The 22,114-nt window shown below is 38.8% G+C and overlaps 1 protein-coding gene across 2 annotated transcripts in view; it reads left to right on the top strand.

Moving 5' to 3' along the window:
- Nucleotides 1-22,114, top strand: part of LOC140242706 (uncharacterized) — a 29,838-nt gene that overhangs the window by 1,358 nt on the left and 6,366 nt on the right. Inside the window, exons 1-4 of one of the 2 annotated variants that reach the window (XM_072322466.1) lie at nt 4,565-4,612; nt 12,788-12,878; nt 15,082-16,162; nt 19,746-19,897. In XM_072322466.1, the coding sequence (XP_072178567.1) occupies nt 12,789-12,878; nt 15,082-16,162; nt 19,746-19,897 (1,323 nt within the window). In that variant the 5' untranslated portion in view covers nt 4,565-4,612; nt 12,788. Of the gene's footprint in view, nt 1-4,564; nt 4,613-12,787; nt 12,879-15,081; nt 16,163-19,745; nt 19,898-22,114 lie in introns of those variants that run through there. The other variant, XM_072322465.1, reaches the window with a different exon arrangement.

The raw sequence follows: 22,114 nt of genomic DNA, 5'->3' as shown, positions 1-22,114 counted from the left end.
TCGAGAAGGGTGAGGTACCTCACCCAATTTTCCATAGAGACAGTGGTTAAGACCATCCACACAGTGATGTGTAGTAAGTAACTATCAACTTCTGTCTGTCTGCGGAGGAGAGCGATAACGTCAAAAAAATAAAAGACTCCTCCAGACAGACGGATCTTTCTGTCTAGTAGATTAGGTAATCTACTGTAAGTGTAAAAGTGAATATTTTCGCGCGACTAATTTTCCGCGCTTGACTGGGTATTTTGCGTGTTTTCATTCTGTAGAATCAAGACACCAAGTACAGAAACACATGGCAAGCAAAAAAATTTGTGTGCTTTTTTCGCGCTAGTTAAATGCGCAAAAATTTCAACACCGCGAAAAATTTCAACTTGTAGTTGTACAGTAGACGTCTAACGTTACACTGCTGCATGCTGGGCACTGCTGAGGTTTATTGCATCGTAGACCTAAGTCTGTCAAGACTGGATTGTGATTGATATTTGCAATAGCTCCTGAGCTGTGAAAGTCATCTGATCTACATTTGTAGACCAGAGTAAAACCCCCAGTTTTTGGCCGGCCTCCAGAATCCGGACACTTATCACTTTAATATATCAAACCAGCAAATTCTGCTGTTACAGCACACGCATATCACACCGTTTCTTATACTGACACACTCGTTCACCGCAGGAAAGTGCCTGAGTCACCTTCAAAAATCCATCTAAAAGCCCAAATTTCGCCATCAAAAACGCAGAATTGGCACAACTTTTCCAAAGCGTGAGCAAATTAGGTCCCGTGTTAGGAATCAGGGTTGCCGAAAAGCGTTAAAAATTGAAAAATTACGCCGTTCTGTTGCGGGAGTTTTTGCTTATCGCAAGCTCAGAGTGTGATGGTATCCTCAAGAACACAAAAGAAAAACAAAGTCTCTGTAGGTGCCGATGCAGTGAATAAATGTACAGGGGCTGAATGCAAGTGCCGAGTCACCAGAATTCAGACACGAACAGGAGCCGCAACGTCCCCGATGCAACCTTGCGCGAACAAGGTATTGCGCGCACGCATTTTTCAGCGACGTCGTACGCGTATTGACATTGAAAGTGCATTAGCACGTGTCTGAATTTTGGAGAGGCTGTCCGAATTCTGGGGAATTATCAAGATGATAATATTTGGGGATTTTGTGAAATTTTATGATGTATTTAACAAAATCAATATTGGGAAAAAGTAGTTTGATATATTTAACATACAGTACATGTACATTGTACATCTTTTATTACTTGAGTTGAGTAAATATTGCAGAAAAGCTTTGTCCAAAAGCTGGTGGTTTTACTCTAGATGTATGTGTTGAGTGGCAGTGGCGAGCTGTGGAAGTGTAAGGCGTAAAAAACCTGTATCAATTGCAAGGTTTGACCTCCCGTACCAAAATTCTAATATGCGCAAAAGCATAGGTTCCAATTAAAATGTAGCAGGTGCTTAACCTGGCGTGCGGCGCGCCGTGCTTATACAAGGGAATGGTTACTGAAGACTTTACAGTGCTCAATACAACACAGATAAATCTCCACTAAATGCTACTAAGTGTAAAGGTGGATATTTTCGCGCGACTAATTTTTCGCACTTGGCCGAGTAAGAAGAATTTCGCATGTTTTTAATTCCACACAGGAACATATGGCAAGCAAAAATATTCGCGTGCTTTTATTTTCGCCCTATGTAGTTTCTGGTTGCGCGAAATTTCAACACCCCGAAAATTTCCATTTTTACAGTAAATGAGATGTTTTTACCGAGAAGTGCAAGATGTAATGAACTTTGCGCTGGTTGCGAGAGGCATATTCTCTATCTTTTGAACAGAAACTCCATGTTACATATACATAGGCAGCTGTTTGTAAAATGAAAGAGAGGTCAGTGGTGAAGATTCTGTTTTCTTCAAAGGAGGCTATCGCCTGGATATCGAGATACCTTAGTTTAGCTCCTTTCTTGCCCAATTCAGCTGTCTATAAATTGTTCACAATGATTGAGGTTCTCAGAAATCCATTCCTTGTCAGATGAGCATAGGTTGACAGACTGGTCTGTTACTAGTCTAGACATCTGTTGATATTTAATGATAAGCATCACTGGTACAGTCATCTGGAAATCGACACTGCATTGAATTACATAATAGGCCCCAGATATCAACTCAGTCATCTCGCGTGCTCAGCATAAAAATGATTCCTCTGAAGACAAAAGGAGGAGGAGAAGAAGAAGAAGAAGAAGAAGTAGTTCACAAACAACGAAAATCGAAATTTCAATCGCGATCCAAATTTCGATTTTTTTTTCGCCCGTTCACACACAGGGAAAAATCGCACTTCGCAGCAAGGAAAGAACGATCAGTGGCCAAACTGCGCATGCGCGAATCTTGCATGACCGAAGACTGACCCCGCAGTCCCAATAGAGTTTCGCACGCGCTACGAACGATGGGATTAAAAATACCGATTTCCGAATCTCGATCGCGCTCACACACACGACGCTTGGCAAAATAATCGCGATTATTCTGAAAAATCGCACTAATAGTGCGAGTTGGATCGCGATAAGGATCGCGGTAATTAGTGAGATTTTTCTGTCCACACTGGAAAAAATTCGAAATTTTGATCGCGATAAGAAAATTGATTTTTAAATCGCACTTTTTCCCTTGTGTGTGAACGGGCCTAATGTGACTTTGCTTGCTCTGCCCGAGAGAACAAAATTTCTCTCTTGTTCTCTCTCCCTCTCTCTCTCTCTCTTTCAAAATCTGAAGACAGAAGTAGTGCTGGGAAAACACAGCAAAGGGGAAGAAAAATTCACGCCCGCTGAGGATATTAGGTAATAATAATTTCAGGGGAAAATAATGGTTGTTTTCTTTTAAGATATGGGCCCTTGACTTTGAAGCTGTGCGTACAGTATCCATAATTTCATGCTGGAAAAGTGTAGCTCCTTGAGGCAACTGCATGGAAAACAAATTTAGAAAAACCAAAAACCACCTTTCTTTCGTAATTCTGAATGACGAGGACAGGTTCACATTCAATAGTACAAATAGAACATGAAATATTAGATATTACTGAACCCAACAGATCTATTTTTCACACAACAGTTGACAGTGATTTAGGACAGGAAAGGGGTGGCAGTACAGAATGGAATGGAGAGCAGATGTCATATTGATGTTGGAGAATAAATATCATTGTGCAATTTTGTGATACGAGCATGAAAGGAGCATTTGAGAGATTATGCAGACCACTGCCAATCTAGCTCAGTTCCACCCATATTGGCCCGAATTCACGAAGGTGGTACAAATGAAACCATGGTTTAAACCATGGACAAAAACTATGGAGCGCCAAGTGTCGCACGGAATATTTCGTTACGAAATTGGTCATTTCGTCGACAAAATGACCATTTCGTGGACGAAATGTTCATTTAGTTACAAAATGTTGTCATTTCGTTACAAAATAATCATTTCATTGACAAAATGACTGATTTTGTAACGAAAGATTCCATGCGACACTTGGCGCTCCATGGTTTTTGTCCATGGTTTAAACCATGGTTTCATTTGTACCACCTTCGTGAATTCGGGCCATTGTGATTTCCATCATTATACCATAGTCCTTCATACAGAATGTCACCCAAATCACTACCTAGATTTAATCATACAATGTATGTTCCTTGCATCATTATCAAATTTCCTGAAAATTTGTTTAAGTCTGTCCATAACTTTTTGAGTTATTCTACAAACAGGCAACAGCCATTGCTGGCAAAAACATAACCTCCTTGGCGCAGCAGTAATGATTTGAGTTGTGATGGTGGACCAGTGATAAATTACATTGTATCTGATGCTGGTGTAAGGACAACTTTGCTGAGCAGATGTTTCTTTCTTTCAATTTCCCTTCTCCCTTTCATGCCTCTTCTTTCTCCTCCATGAATGATGAACAGCATTGACAACAACAACAACTACAGCAACAACAAGGTTCCTTTACACAGCTACAAAAGCATACCATGTACTGGCAGTCAAGTTATGTATGTTTCTTGTAATAAAGTTTAACGGGTTAAGTAAAATGTTCATAATGAAAAATAACAAAAACAATGACAATACATTGTAGGCAGTGAAAAACTTGACATCAGTGCTTGTGAAAATTTCCCCAAAAGCTGAGTGACAGACAAAGGAATGATGCATGTATTACAAGTGTACATTCCTTCAGGTCGTAACCTGCGTGTAAATAGCATGGAAACCAGTGTGGAATAGCGATGAATGATTAGTCATTCATTTTCTGCACGTGCAAAACCTTTCACCATAAACAAGCAAGAAACATGTGGCATGTTACGTTGAACTTGAAAGGCTTGGACGCATTTCTTTTCATGTCATTTCAGATAACCAGCTTTAATACTACAAGTCGTAGAATTGATATGAATCTTGAAAATACACACACACACACACACACACACATGCACACAAATCATGGATCTTGACTGTTGATCCCTGGCAGTGATCTTGATCACAACTGAAATTAAAATCTTCTTTTCTTTGTGCCACGAGGTTCCTGAAAATTTCATCTAGATCTGTTCAACTTTTGAGTTGTTTTGCAAATAGACAGAGAGACAAACAGACAAACCAAAGCAGGCAAAAAACGCAACCTTCTTGGTGGAGGTAATTCAGCATGCATTTCGTTTTACTCCTCTGTTTGTACATAACACGAGACTCGAGCCAAGGCGAGCGGCTGTCTGTCCAAATTCATATGAAATACAATATTGATGTGTGTGTGGATCCTGAATACTGCCCCTTAAATCTACTTGTGGGTGTTAAGTGTGTAGAGCCGTGATGTTGCAATGTACTGTATACGCCGAATATTTCGCGAGGTTTTTATTTTCGCGAATTTCGCGAGTCGGGTGCTATTTGCAAAATTAAAAACATGCGAAAATATTGACTCTGATCCCGATGTGAATGTGACGTACATGTGTACACTTCTCTCTTCTGTACAGGACTCCACAATCGCGAATTTGACTACTCGCGAAATCGGCGGGAATTTTCGATTCGCGAAAATTTAGACTCGCGAAATATATGGCATATACAGTATAGGTACAAGTGGTGAGTAACTTTTTGTGCATGTACGTGTAAACTGCTGCTCCCTTCACGCTCCTTTCTGGCCAGATACAAGGTTGAACTGTGCTGGTAACCAGACAGTGAAACTGGTCGGGTAGTCTGAACTGCAAGCTCGCGTGTACAAATGTAGTCACCCTTGAAGGCAAGTTTTACACTTGTCTATGATTGTTTCTTCAAGGGTGATACAATACGCTCACGAGGTCTCTGCAATGGCTGAGTACAAAAATGTAGCAAAGTTATAATTGATTGGTTGATTGAAACTTTAATAGGCTGTACACTGTATATAGTGTGCAACACGTGATATGCAAATGTGTGCTTATCAAAGCATGTGCATACTGTACTCTCTGATAGAAACCTCGCCACATACATTGTACATTCAGCAGTGCTTGCTTGTACTCAGGGCTCGAAATAAGATTTTTGAAGGTCACGGCCATTTTAAAACCCTTGGGCACTTTCTTCTGGGGCAAAGTGGCTTTGAATCCCCCCAAATTTCAAGGGGCATGATGGCCATTCAAAAGGGCATTATGACAGCTTTTAAAGGGCAGCTCAGTTCAGAGTTCAGAGTTACTGTCAAACTTTTGGCATTCGTGAGTCCCAGTTCTAAGACCCAACTTGGATACATCTACATAATGTAGAGTCCATTGTACATCTTTAAATACCAATATAGTCCCTTGCCTGGAACTCTTAATATTTCTTTTTGTTTGTTTGTTTGGAAGTACATTGTACATGGTAATTAATTTCATATTTTCTTGACTTCCAGTGCAAAGTATGTGGACATTCCATTCTTACACATTATCAATGATAGAGGAAGGCAGTTAGCAGTTCTAGACTAATTTCAAGTTACATGTACCTCTTTGTTGTGGTTCAGAGGGTCTAGGGCAATTTACATACCCCCTGGGCAATTACCCGCGGACCCTTCCCCTGGCCCTAATCCTAATCCTGAACCTAATCCTAACCCTAACCCAAACTCCTAAACTCCTAACCCTAAACCCAACCCTAACCCTAGTCTTTGCTCTAACCGATACCACTAACCAGTGTTTAGTGGGGGGGGGGGGGGGGAATTGCCTGGATACGGGTTCAGAGAGTACATGTAAGCCATCTAAACTTGACCTTGATGTAGATGAGCAAGGCTACTCCCTAACCCAACCAAAAGTTTCCATTCAAGATATGTAGGAATTGGAAGTACAGTGTAGCTGTAAAATATATTTGAAGAGTTCCTTCTTCCTCTTTCCTGATTTCTTTAACTGTACAGTTGTACAGTATCCCCCCCCCCCCCCCTGCCCATGTCATTGTGTTCAATACTGAATACATGTATGAGAGCTTCTGATACAACTGTATGTGTATCACAAAATGTGTGAATCTTCTTGTGTCATAATTTAGGTATTATTTGGGTTTGGATTACATGTACAATGTACAAATTGACTGTACATGTACCTCTAGTGAACTGTCCTATAATGTATCTTAACATCTGGATGCGTTGTATACAGTGGCTAGCAATACAGTACAACTACATGTTATGATACGTGTACATTGTATTTGTACTTGTTTGGCAGTGCAGCCAATCATTCACTTGAATGAAGCGTGGGATACTGAGGTCAGGTTTAGTGCTGGACTTTGAACCCTCTGCACAGTGTGGAATGTTGTGAGGACACTAGCCTCCATTGGCAGGACGTACAGTGTACAATGTACAAATGTACTGTAAAGCAGAGCCATACATATGATAAACTGTAGATCATGTGCCAGTTTGTAAAACCACTGCGCTTCAGAGTCGGGGCCAAAAGCTGTTTCTTTGTTTTTTGTTTGTTTGTTTGTTTGTAATCAGCACGATTCCTGTGTTTGGTTGGTTTGTTTGATATGTATGTCTGCTTGTGCATAATTTGTTGTGTTTGTGTCGTGGTGGGCTCCTTCAGACACTCACACGTTTCTGGGAGCAGACTAGTACCAGTTTGTGTGTTTGTTTTTTTCTTCTTTGTAGTGATCATGAGAAACTGATGAAAAGAAAATAGTAAAACAACAATGTCACTTTGTCTGCTCACCTGTGAAATCTGGTGTTAAAATATCACAAATTTGACTTTCAACCTGTTTCTTTGCCGTATTGCAATACTTTCTTTTATTGGTACTTTGATTTATCGTCAACTAAAGTTGTAATGTACTGCAGACCATTACACAAGATGGTGTTTGTTCTCAACAGAACTGTTTTCTTGGAAAGGTAATTGAGCAATTCCAATCTACAATCTAGATTGCAGGGGTGACGCATTTGATATCAGGCAAAAACAGGTTTTTTTTTTTCTTTTTTTTTTCACAAATCTTATGATGAAACCCAAGGGATTGGGTAAATTCATACTGAGGACCATTATTTGAAAGGCAACAATTTGGATGGTGTATTTGTTAATATCTGTAACGCGTGGGACAAAAAAAAAAGTACTGAACACTCTACTTGGTTACATTTTTTTTTTTGCACATCTTATCAATATGTTAAACGTTTTTTCATGCAATTTGTCTGGTTTTAAAATACAACTCTCAGGTTTTTTGCAAGATCAAGTGTACAAAAATGTGTTCAAATGTAATGCACGGAACACATGATGTGACAATCACCCCCGAATGCAGTGTTTTATACAGTACATGTTGTATACACTGAATATTGAGTGCAGAACATCTTGCTTGCAAATTTTCTTGTGAAGAACTGTTGAATTAAATGGAATGAAATAGCAGCACCTTTACACAAACCTGTCACTTAATTACTACATGTATTTAAAACTTTTTTTTAACAGTGTAAATGGATGGCAATGATGAACTGTAAACAACCCCCACCCTAAAAAAAAAATAAATTAGAAGTTTGATTTTCAGTTAATAAGGTAAAATTAATAAAAGTTACTGTGATTACTGATTATGCAGATTTGTTCATTTATTACTGTTAATGTACATTGTAGTACAGAAATGAACTTTGGTCAGTGTTTCATGAAAGTTACATTTTTGTCACTTGTTCTTGAAATTTCTGTTTTCGCTTTAAAGTGGTACCTACTGCAGTAGTTCAACTCATTTGCACAAAGTTGAAAAATCAACCTAGTGTACTGCTGTAAAGGGAAACAAATACACTTGTAGCTTTGTCTTGGCCTACTGTACAGTGTAAAGTACTTTTCATTGTACACATCATGTATGTACACTAGTACATCATATTTTACTTGAATATATGCTGTACACTTGTGCCACATGTAAACTACATTATTAACATCATATTTGATATGACACAGTGCCTGTATGTTTAACTTAAAATTTCAAACACAAGTATTCAAGTAACACAGAAAAATACTCTCGAAGGACAATTATGCTGTAGGCCTGTAGCATTGCATATAGCATGAACAAGAAATTCTCTGTTTTTTGTTTTGTATTCTTTCACTTCATCAGAATTTGAAAAAAAAAAACAGTAACTGGTACTTTGTATTCATTTTGTAAAAGATTAAGTAACCATCATCCTTTTCTTCCCATCCAGTATGTCCATACCATATCATTTGAAACTTAATGAAAAATGTACATTTGAACATCTATGGCAAAAAGCAACGGTAGCGTTATACTAGTGTAGGCCGAAGTCCATGCCATAGAAGAAATGTAGAACACGCTTCATGTACACTGTACATGTCATTGGAGAAGTGTTTGTAATATTGGGGTGATTCTAAAAATGTACACGTGTCGAAAGGTCAAGCTTTCACTTCAGCGTGTCCCTCTGGACTTGTGTTGGCTCTTCACATGTTTTACAGTTTAGTTAATGCATGGAGTGCGAAAGAAAAGTGGCAAAATTTGCATTATAGGGGCCTACATCACTCTCTTGTATCGCTCGCTACAGCTGTACAGTGTAGAATCCCTCAAGGGCCAATTCCAGAGCGTTTGTAGGCAGTTGTAGGGAGGGGTCTGTAAGGAACGAGAGATGCAGCAAGATTAAATGGTCTTTAATGGGTTAATTGACTGGGCTGTGACCTGTACCATATTTCAGAGTAAGGTCATTAATTCCTAAGTGTTTGGTTTGGATTGTGAATCTTACAAGTGTACATCTTGTACAATTAATTTGACATTTTTTGAGTGTGAAGTGACCATATTACAGTGTGTATATTGTGCTGTCTAAATAATGATAATGACATTGCATTCCACGCATTCTTGTAAACAATGGCATTCAGAGCTGTGGTACATGTACACGGGGGAGTATTGAAAGGGTTTTTACAGTGTGTATTGAGTACAAATAGTGTACAGGTGCAACATGAAATACATGTAGCCATTTGCTTTAATGTGGTAGAATGATAATTTCCATTTTGGCATTTTTTTTTTTTTTTTTGTCTATTAAAAGTGATATCTTGGTTTACATGTGTGCACTACCCAAATAGCCTATTAAAACATTAACACTATTTTACACATGACATGTATTATTAATGATGTTTCGCATAAAAAATCTGATGACTTTTACAACAAGGTAATTTCTGTTTGCAGACCTTATCATGTGGTGTAAAAGGTTGTGTAAAAAAAAAAAAAAAGAAAGAGAAAGAACAAATAACTATTAACTTGAGCAAAAACAACTTTTATGCAACTGAAAAAGAGTGAACATCAAGCCTGTAGCATTATTGCCTCGTTTTGCATCAATTGCTATCTTTTGTTTTGTAAGTGCTGCTCATGTAGTGTATTTGGATATCATGTTTCAATCAATTTGCAAGTCTTTAATCCTGCCTCTCCACATGTGGGGAAACTTGCACAATTTTTATGGGAATTCCCCCATGTCCTTCATCAGCCTTGCACAGAGGGGATTTACATGTACAGTACTGTACATGGATGCATCCCTGGCTGCAATCCTACTGTAGCTTATATACAGACTGCTCCAACCTGCGCAGCAGTACTCAGCTGCGCTATAAATGTACAACATCTATATGTAGGTACTTTTGCACTCAAGGTTTGTGTGGCATGCACCGTTCGACACGGTAATTGTCCTATTCTCAAGCAAGATATTAATGGAGATGAGCGCTGTCGTCAACAGCGGATAATTGCTTCATAAGTGCCTGAGTACTTGTGGTTGCAGTGGATGCCGCTTTGTCCACTCATGCGATGTACTGGTTTCCCTTGTGACAATCAAATTACCAATGTACATGGACATGGACACACGAAACTTTCAATCTACACATATGCACATTCAGGCTTGTACAACTGTACATACAGTTGTACATATACAAATGTTGATTGCAGTTTCTATAGCAACAGCAGTGATGAGAAGCTAGGGGCTTTTTATGCTACCATTGAATTCTACATGCTTCCTAATATCCATTTTGTAATACATTGGGTCTTTGCCTTTCTCTTATGCTAATACATGTATTTTGTAATTTTGTAATTTATATTTTGTACATTATTAAGTGTACATGCAACTAAATGCATATTAAGATATTGACTGCAGTTTCTATAGCAACAGCAGTGATGAGACACCAAGGGCATTTTGTGTTGGCATTGAACTCTGCCTCCTTTGTTATGTCAAGGAGGTACAAACATGTACCTCCGTGGTAATTTATAATCAGTATCTATTACAGAGGGTCTTTTGCCATTATCTTGTGCTGAAATTGTTTAATCTGGCAGCTTTGTAGATGTACATAATGTACATGTATTGTTGTATACAGGTGCATTTTTGTATAGTGTACCTGTATAATGCAGTGCAGTATTCTGCTGTCAAAGTCATGTGATCTGTCTTGTACTAAAGCCCTGTGGGGTCTTTGAACAATTTATTTCCTGAATTTATTTTCCCAGTGATGTTTAGATGTATGATAGTGTATGTACGTACACACCCCTCTGTATTTTCGAAAGGCAGGACTAAAAAACTTTCCACCAGATGAATAAACTTTTCTTTTTAAAGTTGCAGGTTAGCATATACACCGTACATTGTAGGAACTTACACAATTATCGTTATGAGGCATTTCTGCATGGGCCAATTAGATACCACAGGTTATGACATTTACCTGAGTACATGCTTCATAATATCATAAACATTTAAACAAATCAAACATTCTTATCCAGACATTATAAAGCTAGATCACCTACAGTGTAAATTTGCAACATCCTTTATCTCTTTGTCTGTTTAAGGGTGTGTACAGTTCTGGTTGAGGTGAGGATTTAGCTTTTAATGTTTTGCGAGATATTCAGAAACCACTCTATGAGATGTCAAAGAGCATGCAATTCTAAAGGGGTATCAAAAGTTGATTTGATGAAAATTGGTTTTGAAATGGCTGAGATATCCAAAAACAAGGTGAAACAAAGAGATATTAATAAAAGGCATGGCCTGTCGCCTTTTATTGTTATCACTGTTTTAGATATCTCTGCCATTTGAAAACCAATTTTCATCAAATGTTGAATCCTTCTTAAAATTACATGCTCTTTCGTATTTAATAAGAGGTTTCTCACTATCTCACTTAGAAATGATCAAAACATGAATCCCCACCTCAACCAGTACTGTACAGTCCCTTTAATCTATCAGGCTAACATACATTTCGAATGCCTTCATACTGATGTTGTATCTAATAGCAAAGAATTGGAAGGGAAGTGAACTGAAGCCCATTGCACCAGCTACAGCATGAGGACCTTTTGAGATAATTTGCTGTTTTACATGTTATTGTCATTTGTGATCCAGGAGAAAGATTAACAGGTGCACCACTAAGGTTGTTGTTGTTGTTTTTTCTACGAAAGGTGAACTCACTGTTATACTGTATCAAATTGTACACAAGCAAATGAGGATTGCCGTGGAAGTCACTTCCAGGAAACAGACTTTATTGGCATCCATGTTGCCTCCAAGATACAAGTGTAATTCCCCCAAAATGTTAACATTAATACCAGTTTCTCGGAAGCAGTGGGTTGACTTTCAGAGTCTTTAGTTTGCCAAAGATTTCACTAACTTATCTTATTTGTCTTTTCCACCGAAACATGCTGCATAACTTTACCTGTTTTGAGGGCTTTCCTTTAAATTTATGCATGTTTCGGTATGGTACCTTTTAAAAGAGTTTTTGTTTTTGTTTTTTCCCAGGGTTGCTGTACTGTCTGTCTCAATGAATATTGCAGCACACTGCAAGCACCAATGCAATTGACATGGCGAAGTTTGCGATGTCTGTTGTGGTTTATTTAGTCATCTGTTATACCTTTTAATTTTGCATGGCGATGAATATGGTTGAAATGTGTGTGTGTGTGTGTGTGTACAGTATGCAGTTTATGCATGGGAAGAACAAAGAAGACGTGCAGTTGTAGAGCTGTATTTGCACTGTGCGCTGGTCCATTCAATTTTCACACAGAATGGGAAGTTCTTCACACTAATATCTCTACATGTAGCCTTCATGTGAACAAAAATTATAGATACCAGTGCAAGGTGCACTTTATAACATGTAGTGTTGGACATTGTATTGACATTGATATCAAGTTGTGTAATACAATGTATCTGTGGTACAACTATGCTGTGTATTTGATAACAAATTACTAATTACAAATTGTCCGTCATCAAATGTCTTATTTTCCATCCGATACATTGCATGAGCAGCTTTTCTTGTAAAGTGAGGACTTGATCATCTGTAATCAAGTGTAGGAATATTTTGATTGTGTGATTGATATTTTTTCCCCCCTGCATGAGGACATTGTGCTGTATTTTGGCGTTTTATACTGCACAGAGATACATGTAGCAATTTGAGCATGAAATTCTTGTTTCTCGTTACCCTGATACAGTATGGCTCTTGTTGAAGAGGATGTTCGTCAACGATTGCGACAGCGCTTTTCACAGTTACCAGAACCAGTTTTCAACGAATGCCTTAGAACTGTGAGTTTCTTTACACACATTTCATGCTATTTGTCAATGAATTACTTGTTGATATACAAATTATACAATATCTCATCTTTTTATTGAATATAAACAATATCTCACCTTTGTATTGAGGCTTGTCTTTCTTTAGAAGTACATACGATATGCTCAATTCATGCATTTTTTTTTTCTCGTACAGTACATTGTATGTGAGAACAACTCTGACTTGGAGAATAGAGCCTTGGGCAATTAGCAATACAGTGCGTACATGTGTGTTTGCACAATATGGAATGCAAGATACTGCAATTCACACTCTGACCTCTGTTATTCGGCCATGTCAGGACCATCGCCTGTCACATACACAGTAGATAATAAAGAGCAATTTGGCCAGAGATGGGAGAAATGTAGTGTTTGTATATGAGTACAATGTACATGTACATACCGGTACTACAATTGTATGTACAAGTATGTACAAATAGGCTGCAGACCCAGTGGTATTATATCAGTAGTGAACACTGCAACAGTAGCATAAAGTATGCTAGCCTACTTTGTCATCAAATTGAAACATTTTACTGTAGAATTCATAACATTTTTCTATAGGGAATATAAGATTGCCTGAATTTGTAGGAGTTTTCAGTGAGTTTGAAATCTTTTTTTTTTTTTTTTTTTTTGTCTTCACTGCTCGGATACGTTGGGGTACTGTATAAAAAACATGATACACGTTGTATATTCGCTGCATGAAAATTCCGCGAATTGGAGCCGTCAACCTTTCTTGTGGCATGAAATTTTTGCAAATTGTCACTGGCGTCCAATGCATATGTAGGCAAGAACTTCCGCATGCATTTTAATTTTGCGAAAGTTGCCGCTCGCGAAATTTGCGAAATTAAAATGCACTCGAACATTCCTCGTTTTACAGTAATAGAAAAGTCAGAATAAGAGAGGGCTGGATAATTGAGGTCGGACTGTACATCTCTTACCAATTTGTTTGTGTACTTTCACACTTGTACTAGCTTATCGCCCTGCAGTGTGTGAACATGACCCCTTGTGCTATAGATACAGTTGTAGGGAGAGGAATAAATATAAATGCAAGATAGTAAAAGATGATTATCTTTCACTGGGCTGTCTCGTAAAGACACGAGGACAAGTGTGAATACAGGGTGAAAGAGAGACAGAAAATGAAACACTGTTATAGACAGAAACAGAAACCAATCATGACACACTGCATTCTGTACTACACTGTACATTGTGTATACATGTGTTCAGTGTCTTGGCCACTTAAATATTTGCACTTTGATTTCAGGCATGGCTTTTCGTGTATAATACATAAACACAATGAAATAATATACAGGGGAATTAGTTGGTAGTTCATAATAGACGTGGTACTTGTCATATGGTGCAATGGACTTTATGCCTAGTAATTGCCATACATGTGTACCTGGGTGAAGGGGAGGGGGAAGTTGAAAAGAGCATACATGTACAAAATGTACAACACTATAAATGTTGACATACAGTCAAGTACTTAATATCATTGCAGCTTTGGAAATCCAGTGGAAAATGTATGTGTTTGCATCTTTTAGATTGAATGCATACTAGTTATCATGACCCCTCTCCTTTTTTTGTACTGTGGCTTTAATACTAAAATGATATCTCCCAGCCATTTTGCTAATTGGTAAATGTCACTGTATGCAGTTGAAATTTCACATTCATATTCTAGGAGTCTTTAGAGCAAGTAAAATTTTTAATTTTTAATTTCTTATTTTCTCTATTTCGGTGCATGATGTGGAAGACATGTAAAAGAGAGATGACACTGTGAAATGAAAATTATTCCATCGATACACGTGACATTGCATGTCACGTTGGCTTTTCAATCCTTTTTTTTTGTGATTTGATGACATTTGATGATATTTTGTGTTTATCTGTGCAATATAATATTGAATAGAAAGGGATTACTGTAAAACGATATTTTCGTGGCATAAAATTTTCGCGAATTGGAGCTGACGGCCTCTTTCGCAGAACAAAATTTTTGCGAGTTGCCTCTAACACTCAATGCGTATAGTGTAGACAAGAACTTTCGCATGCATTTTAATTTCGTGAATCTTGGCTCTCGCGAAACTTGCAAAATTGAAATGCATGCGAACATTCCTCATTTTACAGTATACAGTGTATGAATATGTGTCAAAAGCTTCATTACAATGCCCATGTTGCTCTTCTTCACATTCAGAATCCTACAAACCTCGACCAGTGCATGAGTCAGCTTTATCAGCAAAGTCAGGTGGCAGCACAGCCATATCCCATGTGTGGTGCGTCCGCCGGAATGGACCCGGCCCACCGCCATCAGCAGCCCATAGATACAGGATCGGACACCAACTCCTTGGTGTCCACGCAAAACAGCGACGGCTGGGTGCGAGTCGACTGGCCTTCCACGATGCATCCTGGAGTCGACACCACCGTAAACCATCCGCATCTCTCCACTAGGACGCCAGAGGCCGCGGAGCCGTCGTCGGGATGGCAGGGTTACCGACAGTTGTATCATTACCCACCGCCTGTGCAGGTATCAAAATTATCTGTAAACTTGCGCGGTGAGGGCAGGAACCCTTCCCCGAACACAGCACAGGCTCAAACTTCAGACACTTCACCTGTGAGAACTTATGGGAGGGGCAGTGGCAATACAACGCCAGGCACCCCAGACAGTAGTGGCCTAGACAGGAGTATAAGCTTGCACGGTGTGTCGCCCCCTATGGATAGGTCCCCTTCGCCCTCTATAAACCCGTTCTTCCCAGGCCCACCCATAAATGACTATGCTCTACGTGCCTCACAGTCAAACGGACGATTGGATTTTCAGGAGGGGCGGTCATCCCCAGGTGTCGCCTACCTGGCCCAGAATAGTGCCTCGTCGCGACCTAGTCACGGCATGCTCACCACCTCACCCAGTACTCTTGCTCCTGCTGCTTACAACTCAAATAACGTTGGCGTTTTGCCCACAGCAGCCGTCGTGCAGCCAAATGTGGTGTCGTCCCACCCCGTCGCACCCCACCAGCTGAACAATCCCAGTCCGGACGTGCGGAGAAGGACACCGACACACCCAACAGACTCAATCAGATGGGCAGACCCAGCGTCACAGAGGCATCCAGACATGTACAGTGCCACACCTGCAGGTCCTGGGTCCAGTGCCCAGATGTTGGGCCATACATCCTACGCCACCACATCTCCACCACCCCACCAAAGAACAGCCCCCCAGGCAATGGAGAGCCCGGAGGGCAGGAAGAGAATGGGCAGCCAGGATGAGGCAGCCTACAACCAAGGTAAACACCTCTCTGCCATAGCGGAGGGGAAAGCACTGTGGCATCAACAAATCCCATTTAGCTAATTTTATGGATGAGACATTTTGGAAATATCACAAGAATATATCCCATTCTACCATGGATGTTTTCTGTGTGATACCATTGCTCAGGATGACTGCCAAATACTATTTATTCAATATATGTATTTTTACAATACTGCAGAGATTTAAGGTGATTAAGTTTGATTAGCCCTAATTCAAAAATTAAACATAATTAAGACTTAAAACTTTCAGGATATGTAGCCCACATATATGAGAGATAGTGGAGATAAAATCATATGAAACCTTACATTTTTCATGTATATTTTAAACAATATGCCTTAAAAATTGGCCATTTTAGGACACCAAATTTGTGACATGATTAGTACCCCTAAGATCAAATGCATCATACTCAACTAAATTATATATTTCTATAAGTGTTTTTGACTGATCTTATTCCAGAACATGCCTATTTGGAATGACATGTAAAGAAAATCCTGTTAATAAACCTTTTTCATTCCTAAAATGCCATTATAAACAGTGCGTAACGCTTGTTACGCTTGGTGTCCACGCGACAACCGTTACACAGAGATCCTAGAAAAGGTTGATCGGAATTCTGAAAATCAATGCATTTTTGCTGTTTTAATGAGCTCAATGGGGGATGAAAAATATGTGACTTTTGTTCCAAAATATTTACATCTTTTTGTCAAAATTAACAATGGTAAATCAGCAATTTTTTGGTGTCCAATGTAACCACCGTTACACATGAAGATTTGATCTTTTATTTTGTACATTTCCAATACTATTTACTGGCCTTTCTGATTTTTCTGAGTTCCTTTCCAGGATAGGTATCCAAAAGAAAAGAATATAAATTATATAAAATATTTGGGAAGAAACTATTTGCCTCTTTCTCTTTAGTGTCCAATCGCGACGCGCGTTGCGACACGCGTTATGCATATTTGGAAAATGCCTAAATAAGTACAAACAGTAAAATTCTGCACTGTTATCACAATACATTAAGTTACATTATTAACAAATCAAGTGTATAAATATTTTGGGATCAACAATATGTGTTTAAAATTATTTTCAATATTCTATGTAACGGATGTTACATAGGACACCAAGCATTATCAATGGATTTCCCTATAGGAATGTACACAAAATAACATTTTTCTGATTTAATTTTTTACAGAGCTTTTTTGTGCACTATCTCTCTGTACAACCCTGAATATCAAGAAGTCACTATTCATTAAAATGAAGCTTATTTTGAGGTCATTCTAGTGGAATTTAATTTGTAGTACAATGTCACACTTTTGGTTGCAGTATTGTAAAAATACACATATAATACATGTACATTTAACAGTTCTTTTAGCATTTAGACTCAGTGATATTTGTGAACATTAACCCTTTGAGGACGGGATGATTTTGCTACAACACGCATTTCCCATAGACCCCTGTCCGAGTATACTTGGTATTTGTCATCAATGGGTTTAAAGGTCTACACATTGTTTGATTGATGTCACAGGTGACATAAGGGGGGTAATTTTGTAGAATAGAGGAGCTGTGGTAATAGCCCAGGTCACATGTCAGATAGTGTCATAGATATGATGGCTATATTTAAGAAATTGAAATGGTTTTCTGTGCTCAATCATTTCTTGCAGCCATGATCACAATAGTAACATTTCTCAATAGTGATGTATGAAAACATGCACGCATGGACATACTCTGATGACTTCCTTGAGTCATAGGGTCATAGGACTTGAGGTCAAGGGTGAAAGGGTAAAACCACAGCATGTTGGGCAATAATAAGAAGCAGTTGGTGTATTGCAGTCAAGTTTCATGCTACAGTTGTAAGTGATGGAGACATGTACTTGCATCAGAATGGGGCAAAACAGGAGAAGTTCAAACAGTCATGAGCGATGCGGCGACGTTCAAGATTGGTGTCTTTTGGCAGTTCAGGGGCCAACCTACAGTGCGAAGACTCATCCAATACATTAAAGCCATTCAGGGTCTTTCCAAGGAGTAAAATGTTAAGTGCTTGCCTAATGCATGACTTTTTGAATTCCTCCCGTTTTGGTGCCTGTGTGTTGTCACCTGCAAAAGTCTGTAATAGCGCTGTTGTTCTAGATAGTTCTATCCCGTTGGACTTTGCTCTTTGCAGAAAGCATTTCAAATTTCTTATGGAGTTTGACTCTGAATTAAAAATCTAGGGAATAGAATTTCCAAATTTGGGGATTTTACTTTTTATATTGTCATTGTCTGTCACTTGAAATTTATTACAATAGCAGCTTTCATTGTACTTCAATACAAGCAAATACTAGCAGGTAAACAGCTCTTTCTAGTGAGTGGATTGTAAGCATGCAGAATATTGTCTACATACACATTTAGCTACAGTACAAGTCATTGTATACAACAAACTTGTGAGCTTGAAATCTCCACTTATCCTATTCAATTTGCTAGCCTTGGTAGCAGTTTAGAAAGTCTACAAATCTTGACTGCAATGATGAGCAGTCAACAGTGCAAAGTGCTTGTCTGGATTTCCACTGTAACCTGAATAATGAAATGGGCAATATTTTCAGTTTGTTGTACATGCCAAACAAACATTTTGTTGTTGCTTTTTTTTTTTTCAGTGGAAAAGCATAAGCCAAGACCTCCCAGTCTTCAAGTTGCGTGCAAACCATGCATAAAGGCTCACAGCCAAACTACAGACTGTATTGATCATCCATGAGCAGAGCTACATGTACATGTAGCTCGCACTTTATGGAAGCCACACATTAGCTGAGTGAAAAACAAAGAAAGAAACAAGAACAAAAAGAATATCAGTGGTGTCGTTTTACTGTGACCCATTTCAGTAGTCATCAATCAGAAATATTTGCTTTGTTTTGTTTTTTCTTTCTTTCAAGAGCTGTTGTTTTGCCAGGGAGGCATATGAGAAACAAATTTGTTTGTTGATTATTGAAACATGCAGATCCAGTAGGTTTGTGGTACACAAAATACTAAGTACAAAATGTACAGGCATGCTTCAAGGTTAATGTACCATTATGGCTGGCTTGATATCACAAATTATTGTCTTTCACACCGATTGCTGGTTTAAAGGGACTGTACAGTTCTGGTTGAGGTGAGGATTTAGCTTTAAATGTTTTGAGAGATATTCAGAAACCACTCTATGAGATGTCAAAGAGCATACAATTCTAAGGGGAATCAAAAGTTTATGTGATGAAAATCGGTTTTGAAATGACTGAGATCCAAAAACAAGGTGAAACAAAGGGATCCTAATAAAAAGCGTGGCCTGTCGCTTTTTATTATTATCGCTTTTTTTGTGTGTGTGATCTCAGCCATTTGAAAACCAATTTTCATCAAATGTTGAATCCTTCTTAAAATTACATGCTCTTTCATATTTCATAAAAGGTTTCTCATTATCTCACTTAGGAATGTTATAAACCTGAATCCTCCCCTCAACCAGTACTGTGCAGTCCCTTTAAATGAATGTAAAGTATGCTGTAAGTACAGGTGAAAGGTCAGCGCTTTCAGCCCTTCTATTCTCGCCCATTTTGCACCACGCCCAGCTCTCATCATGCACCAGAGGGCAAGGAAGGACCGCCTGAGACGGGATCTCAACGAGGAGCAGAGAAAGCTGGAGCTGCTGCGGGGCGAGATTGGGACGATGGAACAGGACCTGAACAACAAGAGGACCCAAAACAAAGCCACCTTAATATCGGTGAGTTGGGAGGTCCTGGATCTTCCTTCGACTGCCCTGTTGGAGCAGTTGCTCTCTTTCTTTCTTTCAATATTTTATGCCTCCACCACGAAGTGTTACCGGAGGCATTATGTTTTTGGGTTGTCTGTCCGTCCTTCTGTCTGTAATCAATTTTGTGGACAGCGCAACTAAAAAACAGTTTGAGGTACCGTAATGAAACTTGGCATGTACAGTGAAACCCCGTTATAACGAGGTCCGTGGGACCGGCGATATTACCTCGTTATGACCGGTACCTCGTTATAACCGTACGCATCAAAAACAAAGAAAAACATAAGCGCGACATCGGAATATACCCATCAATGAAAGAAACTTAAGAACATCCTTTGCGTTGTTATTACATAATTATGGATCATTATTATTGAGATAATAAAGGGAAATTATTTGTGAATTAGACGAAAAAGTAGGGGTTGAAATGAGATAATTCTTTATTGTAATTCTTGTTTGTTAATTTTTCCTAACACCAGCGCAAATAGAGTAAAATACAGGCGTTGTTTACCATAACTTGCGAGGTATTTTTACGCTGTTGGTGCCCAGCGGGAATGCGATGATTTCATGAATCATTTCGGCTGTAATCTTGTAATTATGATCGTTGCGCTCGAAGGGATTAAAAATGCGTCCTTTATTTTCTTCCGAAAATCTCTTCGCATTTTGTACGTATCCGTTCTTGAAAAATATGCAACAGGATTGAATGTGGAAGGTTACGTTGTGATCCTTTCTACGCAAATCTGTACCTCATAGACCATTCTGAAAGAAAGAAAAATCTTCATTGTGAAATGCAGTGTTAAAATTGTGATAATGAACAAACCCAGATCTATTCAAACTAATAAATACGTTTGTTTCTTTTTCTGATTTAGGTTAACATGCGTTATTCAACTATTTTTTACGCTACTGTCACCTGGCGAGATCGCGATAATTTCAGAGTAACATACATGCGTTGTTTACCGTTAACTTGAGAGGTATGTTACGCTGTTGGAGCCCAGCAGGAATTTGATAATTTCATGAATCATTTCGGCTGTAATTTTATACGATATATGATCGTTGCGTCCGACGGGATTAAAAATGCATTCTTTATTTTCTTTCGAAAATCTCTTCGCGTTTTGTACATCCTTGAACTGCTACTGTAAATGCGTTTGTTTCTTTTTCCGAACACCGATTAAGTAGGTTAACATGCGTTATTAAACTATTTTTACGCTACTGTCACACGGCGAGATCGCGATGATTTCATTCATCATTTCGGCTTTAATCATACACACTCATATTTAAATTATAATTTGTTAAATGATAATGAACAAATCAAGATCTATTCAAATTAATAAATGCGTTTGTTTCTTTTTCTGAACACCGATTAAGGAGGTTAACATGCGTTATTCAACTATTTTTACGCTACTGTCACCCGACGGGATCGCGATGATTTCATTAATTATTTCGGCTTTAATCATGCACACTCATATTTGCTAACCAGCAAAAGAACTGGAAGTCGGAACTAAAAATGGAGAGGATATAATGATGAGTTGCACACGCATTCCAATTGTCCATTTTTGGCCACAAGTGTCGCTACATGAAAAGTTTTTGAATGCGTTATCTTTTTTTTTTTTTCCCTCGTTGCGGTGTGGTCTGCCCTAATATCACGCACGCGTATCTCGCGGAAAAGAAAATCAAATGATTATGTTTAATGATTTAGTAGGAACATCGGAAGGCATTCCTGTGTCTTATCGCGTGATTTAGAAGAAAACATGGAAGAAACGGTTCTCTGCAAAACGGAAAAAGACGTGGATAGCGTGAATTCGGTTTTCAGTGTTTCGTTTGTCGCGTGTTTGAAAGCAGCAATTTAGTCAAGAAATGGAACCTCGTGAAATCCGATCAAATTGCTTATGTTTTTGTCCCCGCCGAACGAGTTCGAGCAGGGGACTATGAAACGGGCTCCGTACGTGTGTGTGTCCGTGTGTCCGTCCGTGCGTCCGTGTGTCCGTGTGTCCGTCCGTGCGTCCGTGTGTCCGTGCGTCCGTGTGTGATCAAAATGTTCAAAATGCTACTCCTTCGCCATTTCTAACCCGATTTTGATTCTGTTTGCTTTATATGATAGCACTACATAGGAGCTTTGAAACTTCTATACAGAATTTCAGTTGTGACCTTTGACCTTGACCTTTGACCTATATTGTACATTTTGCTTCAAAATGC

This window comes from Diadema setosum, chromosome 19 (genome assembly GCF_964275005.1).
Source record: "Diadema setosum chromosome 19, eeDiaSeto1, whole genome shotgun sequence".
NCBI lineage: Eukaryota > Metazoa > Echinodermata > Echinoidea > Diadematoida > Diadematidae > Diadema > Diadema setosum.
The sequence above is the reverse complement of the archived record's forward strand: the minus strand, read 5'-3'. Positions and strand labels throughout refer to the sequence as shown.